The 7,500-nt window shown below is 48.6% G+C and overlaps 1 protein-coding gene across 2 annotated transcripts in view; it reads left to right on the forward strand.

Moving 5' to 3' along the window:
• The window catches only part of ehbp1 (EH domain binding protein 1), a 159,103-nt gene that overhangs the window by 80,322 nt on the left and 71,281 nt on the right, over positions 1-7,500 (forward strand). For both annotated transcript variants that reach the window (XM_061228057.1, XM_061228058.1), the window contains 2 exons: positions 5,562-5,740; positions 7,204-7,252. In XM_061228057.1, the coding sequence (XP_061084041.1) occupies positions 5,562-5,740; positions 7,204-7,252 (228 nt within the window). The remainder of the gene's footprint in view (positions 1-5,561; positions 5,741-7,203; positions 7,253-7,500) is intronic.

The following is a 7,500-nucleotide window of genomic DNA, read 5'->3' on the forward strand; positions in this document are numbered from 1 at the left end:
CGTTGAACCGAACAAAAAAAATAAAAAAAACATTCGTCTCCAGCCCGCGCTGAGATATTTTAAACTGCGACACTAATTATAGCCGCAAAAATAGAACACATTGGCGGTAACGCTTGAACCGAAAGCTATTAGATGAAGTCGCGGGGTTCACAGGCGGGATGCGACTGAAGTGAAATTGGCTCGCGCGTCCCTAATGGACGCAGAATGATGAAATGTCCTTTTCTGTGCGGCATGGGTCTGGCTGTCGAGGAAAGGGTTAAACCTCTGTGGCTCTTTTTTTTTTCCACGCTTGAGAGCCGGTGAAGCCAGGGAATGCTGACAAGTCAAGGTTGCCTAAAGTGTATTTGCAGTTGAAAGTGTGTTGTTCTCTAATTGCTTTAATAGCACCTGCCCGGTAATCCCAGGTAATTATATCAGTAAAATTAGACAGCTACTTTTAAGATCACTTGAAAGGAAAGACTGCCGAAGGTAGCCTGCTGTGGATTCTGGATGGGGAAACAGTGCTGTGTGCTGGGCTTTTTTACGTGCTGTATGCTAGCTGTTTACTGTTGTTTTTCTGTTTACTGTTGCACTTATCTGTGTTGCTGGGGGTCATTGATGGGGTCTGTGTTATATCAAGTGGTTCTGTGTCTGTGCTGTGTTGTCTTTTTGCATTTCTCTGTGCTGTAGTTTTGTGTGTCTGTGCTGTGCTATTGTGTGTGGTTTAGTGTGTGTATGTGTGTCTGTGCTGTGCTATATTGTGTGGTTTAGTGTGTGTGTGTGTGTGTGTGTGTGTCGGTGCTGTGCTATAGTGTGTGTGTGTGCGTGTGTGTGTCGGGGCTGTGCTATAGTGTGTATGTGTGTGTGTGTGTGTGTGTGTCGGTGCTGTGCTATAGTGTGTGTGTGTGTGTGTGTGTGTGTGTGTGTGTGTGTCGGGGCTGTGCTATATTGTGTGGTTTAGTGTGTGTGTGTGTGTGTCGGGGCTGTGCTATATTGTGTGGTTTAGTGTGTGTGTGTGTGTGTGTCGGTGCTGTGCTATAGTGTGTGTGTGTGTGCGTGTGTGTGTGTGTGCGTGTGCGTGTGTGTGTGTGTCGGTGCTGTGCTATAGTGTGTGTGTGTGTGTGTGTGTGTGTGTGTGTCGGTGCTGTGCTATAGTGTGTGTGTGTGTGTGTGTCGGTGCTGTGCTATAGTGTGTGTGTGTGTGTGTGTGTGCTATATTGGGCCTCTCGCTCCTCCCTCCCACTCTGCGAGCTTCACGGACTCGCAGGGCTGGTTCTTTATTGGATTTGGGGCCTTCAATAGAAAGAATGACTTTAACATAATTCAATAGTAAAATGGGGGCCTCAGCCCAGTGATCCATAAACACTATTTTGATGAGGTCATCTTGCATGCGCAGTCTTGACCTTCATGGGGATGTCAACCGCTTTACGACTCGCAAGAAAAAATGATAAACAAAAACATATACACTGTATATAAAAACGGTGTGCAAGAAAAAACACTTTTGTTTGGGTAAAATAGATTATAGATAGTGTTATAGATTTTAAGTAATTATTTCTGTCATATCTCCTCATGTACTCCGAAACATTCACATACTTTTACCTTTATTTATTCCTCCTTTATTTTTACAGGTAGTCTCGTTGAGATCAAGATCCCTTTTTGCAAGAACAACCTGCTAATTAATAAAGCGTATATAAAACTACAGAACAGTACGTTCCTCGAGGGTCCTCAACACGCTTTATTGCACGTCGCTCTGAATAAGAGTGTCTGCTAAATGCCTGTAATGTAATGTAAAAACTTACTTCAATTTAATGACATACTATTCCTGTTTGGCAGTGGGTGTTGGGCGGTGTGGTGTTGGGGTTGGGCTGGTGTGTGGTGTTGAGGTTGGGCTGCTGTGTGGTGTTGAGGTTGGGCTGGTGTGTGGTGTTGAGGTTGGGCTGTGTGGTGTTGAGGTTGGGCTGGTGTGTGGTGTTGAGGTTGGGCGGTGTGGTGTTGGGGTTGGGCTGGTGTGTGGTGTTGAGGTTGGGCTGCTGTGTGGTGTTGAGGTTGGGCTGGTGTGTGGTGTTGAGGTTGGGCTGGTGTGTGGTGTTGAGGTTGGGCGGTGTGGTGTTGGGCTGGTGTGGTGTTGGGGTTGGGCGGTGCGGTGCGGTGTTGAGGTTGGGCGGTGTGGTGTTGGGGTTGGGCTGTATGGTGTTGGGGTTGGGCGGTGTGGTGTTGGGTTGGGCGGTGTGGTGTTGCTGGGTGTGGTGTTGGGGTTGGGCGGTGCGGCGGTGCGGTGTTGGGGTTGGGCGGTGTGGTGTTGGGGTTGGGCGGTGCGGTGCGGTGTTGGGGTTGGGCGGTGTGGTGTTGAGGTTGGGCGGTGTGGTGTTGAGGTTGGGCTGTATGGTGTTGGGGTTGGGCGGTGTGGTGTTGGGGTTGGGCGGTGCGGTGTTGGGGTTGGGCGGTGCGGGGTTGGGCGGTGCGGTGTTGGGGTTGGGCGGTGTGGTGTTGGGGTCGGGCTGTATGGTGTTGGGGTTGGGCGGTGTGGTGTTGGGTTGGGCGGTGTGGTGTTGCTGGGTGTGGTGTTGGGGTTGGGCGGTGCGGGGTTGGGCGGTGTGGTGTTGGGGTTGGGCGGTGCGGTGTTGGGGTTGGGCGGTGTGGTGTTGGGGTTGGGCGGTGCGGTGTTGAGGTTGGGCGGTGTGGTGTTGAGGTTGGGCTGTATGGTGTTGGGGTCGGGCTGTATGGTGTTGGGGTTGGGCGGTGTGGTGTTGGGTTGGGCGGTGTGGTGTTGCTGGGTGTGGTGTTGGGGTTGGGCGGTGCGGGGTTGGGCGGTGTGGTGTTGGGGTTGGGCGGTGTGGTGTTGGGGTTGGGCGGTGCGGGGTTGGGCGGTGTGGTGTTGAGGTTGGGCTGTATGGTGTTGGGGTCGGGCTGTATGGTGTTGGGGTTGGGCGGTGTGGTGTTGGGTTGGGCGGTGTGGTGTTGCTGGGTGTGGTGTTGAGGTTGGGCGGTGTGGTGTTGGTGTTGGGCTGTGTGTAGTGAGGTGACGCGGCGCTGCAGGTGAAGGTGTTTTGAAGGAGCCGCAGGTCTGAGTCCTCGCCCCCCGGGCTCGCCCTGCTGGCCCGGCTCCTCCGGCCGGCGGTGGGAGGATCATTTAAGGCTTACGCTCTGTCATTGAAAGTGCTCTTCGGCTGCTTTGATCCCTGCCTCCTGCGAGCGCCTGAGCGCCTCACTCACGGTGTTCATCAGCCGCTTCCGCGTTTACTCCGCCCGCGAGAGCAACCTGCTAATGACCGCGGAAGCTAGCCGCTTTTCAGGGTTTGTCCCGGTGGCTGGAGGCGGTAGAGACTGTGTGCGGGTGCTGCTGCTAGCTCCTTTGGGCTGTGTGTTATTAGGGTGGTGTAGAAGCTCGGCCTCACCCTAAACGCACCTGCACGGGTCATTCAGGCTCGGGGCTTGTCAGAGGCTCGGCTGGTTATGACTGGAAGCTCCTCGGCGAGCCTTTTGTGGGGCCTGGTCTGCCCTTCGTCCTCGGCCGGGGAGTCTTCCTCCTCGACCGCGCCCTGTTATCACGCCCGTCTCCCCCCGCCCGTTCAGCCTGCGCGACCGCCGCCACTGTAAAGACCCACTCTCGGCGGCTCTCTGGCCGTCCACCGAGGCAGTGACACAAAGCGGCCAAAGGGGGGCGTTGTTAGGCTGCTGGAAACGCGCCGGTGTCCCGGGCAGCTGGGCCCTGGCCACTGTATCCGAGGCCTGTCAGTGGAGCCCCTTCCCCTGCGTCTGATGGAGGAGATAGCGGCCCGGCGCTAGCGCTAATCAGCTCCGCACTCCCGCACATTTCCTCCATTTTCACTTTCTTCTTCTTTTAATATATATATATATATTTTTTTTAACATGTTTTGTGTTTGGAGCGTTGTTGCTGTCTGTTGACGCCCGTGCATCCGTACCCTGACTGTTTAAGACGGTGTGTTGCGCGGTTGTACTGTATGCCCCGAATACATTTATGTGTGCAGTGCCCCGCGGAGAAACTAACAACCCGTGTGCTTTTTTTTTTTCTCCTGAATTTAAAAACTGAGATTTCTCTGGGTTTTCTCTTCACGTCCTCTTGATAATCCTTTCTTGATAAGGTCTCAACGACTGTTGTAATTAATAATGTTTACATTATCCGCAGTTAGAAACTGCTTTTTTAGCATGATCCTTTGTTGGAAAGGGCTTGCATTCTATGTGCGTGTTTCTGTAAGCTGGTGTTCAACGGTGTGTCAAATTCCTCTTCCCTGATTCAGACATGGCCTTAGCCTGTCTGTCTCTTCTACACAGGGTGAAGTGATTTATATGTACATTCATTTCAACATCTGTGTACTGTGTGCCATTGATTTTGTATTTTTTGTATTTTATTATTTTTTATTTTTTTGTAGTAGCCATTTCCAAACACATTAGTGTTAATTAATTGGATGATTTACTGTAGTTGTTGTGAGTATACTGCTTAATCACAGGATGCCCTTTGAGGGTTTTTTTTTTTTTTTTTTTTACTTACTGGATTTTCTGCCTTATAATCTCATAATACTGTCGGTGATGTCATTCAGTTCTTATTGCATTGCATCTTCAGATGAGAGAGTTGGAAATGGGCTTGGCCATGGGCACAGTGTGTGTGTGTGTGTGTGTGTGTGTGTGTGTGAGAGTGTGTGTGTGTGTGTGTGTGTGTGTGTGTGAGTGTGTGTGTGTGTGTCTACACTCAGTGAGAAATTTAGTGAGAGGTGTTTATTATACTTTTATATACTTTTTAGACATATTGGTCTTCTGCTACTGTAGCCTATCCACTTAGAGGTTCGACGTGTTGTGTGTTCAGAGATGCTGTTCTGCATACCACTGTTGTACTGTGCGGTTATTTGCGTTACTGTCACCTTCCTGTCAGCTTCAACCAGCCTGCCCCTTCTCCTCTGACCTCTCTTGTTAACAACACATTTCTGCAGAACTGCTGCTCACTGGATGTTTTTAGTTTTTTGCACAATTCTCTGCAAACCCTAAAGATTGTTCTGTGTAAAAATCCCAGGAGATCAGCAGTTTCTGAGATACTCAGACCTCCCTGTCTGGCACCAACAATCATTCCACGGTCACTTCGATCACATTTCTTCCCCAATTGGTCTGAACAACAACTGAACCTCTTGACCATGTCTGCATGCTTTTTTATGCATTTAGTTGCTGCAACATGATTGGCTGATTAAATATTTGCATTAACAAAGTGGTGTACATACATGAGGCTAACTGCCATCAACTTCTCCCAGTGCAGTCACTACTGAACTAACACTACAGTGCAGCCACTAACTGCCTCCTTCTGCTACCAGTATATCCTCATCCTACCACCAAAACAGTAACACACGCAAGACACAAATGAATACACTCAGTTTGCCTTTATTGTCTCTCATAAATTCTCTCTTGGATAGTTGTTTTGGGGATTTCCTATAAAACAATAATTGAATAAAATCTCCTCTCTCCCTCGCTCCCTCTCTCCCTCTCTCTCTCACTCTCTCTCTCCCTCTCTCCTTCTCTCTCCCTCTCTCCCTCCCTCCCTCCCTCCCTCTCTCCCTCTCTCCCTCTCTCCTCTCCAGCCGAGTCCCATCCCCAGTCCAGTGTTGGGGGGCAAGCCCAATGCCAGCCAGTCCCTGCTGGTGTGGTGCAGGGAGGTGACCAAGGACTACCGTGGAGTGAAGATCACCAACTTCACCACCTCCTGGAGGAACGGGCTGGCCTTCTGCGCCCTGCTGCACCACTTCAGACCGGACTACATGTGAGTCAGAGAGAGAGAGGGATTATTGTCCTCCATTATTCCTGTTCATGTAGTCTTTGTTTCTACTGTGGTTGCTTATGCAAATAATCACTTTGGCAAAATGAGACTGAGGTGTGGTCATGCCAGTAAAGCTTATTTGAATTGAATTTAAATTGAATTGAGAGAGTACACACTTTAAGTACTGTAAGCACACACTCACACATACATACACACACAGACACACTCATTCTCTCTAAGTCGCACACACACACATGCACTTCAGTTACACAAGCTGACTATAGGCCCTGCGTACAGTGCTGTGAAAAGGTATTTTCCCGAACCCAACACAATACTGTGGCTGGATCTAAAACCAGCAGTTAATGCTCAAAAACCTACAAATTTGTCTGATTCAGTTCTGCAGAGAACAGTGGGCTAAAATGTATCCACAGTGACGTGGAAGACTGATATTACATTGTACTGTAGAAAGCATTTGGTTGCATTTATTTTCTGCTAAAGGAAGTGTAACCAGTCACACGCAAGTACTTCTCACAGGGGTAATATGGATGTTTGACTTTTTTCAAATTAAATGAATCAAATAATCATTGAAAAAATGTATTTTGCGTTTGCTCAGCTTCCCTTTGTCTTATATTACGTTGTCTAAAGATCTGAAACCAGTCAAATATGCAATAATAGAGGAAAATAATAGGCAATCAGGAATACTTTTTCACCACACTGTATGCCCTCAATAGGCCTGTGTGATCATAAGGCAAAATGCTGTCATCGTTTAACCAGTGAAATAGGTGGGGGTTATAAACTTGTTCCTGGTTTAGGCCTTATGTTATTGTGTTATTGTTGTTGATGTTTGCTTTGTTTGTATTCTCCCCCGATCCTTGTGTTCGGTATGGCCTTCTGTTGTCGAAAAGCATTTCACGTGAAACTGATTTGTCTTTCATTTTCTTTCCTTTTTTAACTTTTACTAATCACATCCAAATAGCTGTCCGCGGGAAGATTACAGAAGTCGCCCCGGCACTGAAATTAGACGAGGCGAACGAGCCTTTAGGTTTTTGTATGCCGAAAACAAGGGATTACCGACGGTGAATTTGGGTTTAAAGACAGGCCCCTGGTGTACTCCTATTAACTGCACTTTTTAGATGGAAACGCCTCAGGCTGCAGAAAGAGAGAAACAACAAGGGGGGAAATGATTGAATAAGAGCGGGCCTTCTGTGATCTACGCCCCGCTTTTACGCTCTTTTACATTTCTCCACTCTTTAAATTAGCTCTCCACTCTGTTAGAGGCCGTAGCTGTGAAATCGAACGGCGCCCATGTAGTGAAAGTCCTTCGTAAATAAGACAATTTAAAATGCAGCCGTTTTAATTTTTGTTACTTTTTTTCTTTTTCCTTCTATTTATTTGTATTTGTGTTTTTTTTTTGTAGTTTGTTTTTTGCCGTCTGTGATGGTTTTGCCCTGTTGTGTCTGTTTCAGAGACTACAAATCCCTCAGTCCTCAGGATATAAAGGAAAACAACAAGAAGGTACAGTAATCCTCCCTGGCTGTTTTGGGCGCACCTCTATGGTCGCTCTGGTCCCTCCTGTGTGTATCTGTCCCTTGCTTTCGGTTTGTCTCTGTCGCTCTCTCACCTCAGGCCCTGTAAACCCGGCTCTTCCAGGGAGGCTAGCAGCCCCTGCCTCTGCTCATCGAGTGCTAGAAACACGACTTCTCTTTTCACCCGTCTCCCTGCCCCTCCTCCATCTTTTCAGGGGGAAAAAAAGGGGAAATTCA

The sequence above is a fragment of the Conger conger genome, chromosome 18 (genome assembly GCF_963514075.1).
Source record: "Conger conger chromosome 18, fConCon1.1, whole genome shotgun sequence".
Taxonomy (NCBI): Eukaryota; Metazoa; Chordata; class Actinopteri; order Anguilliformes; family Congridae; genus Conger; species Conger conger.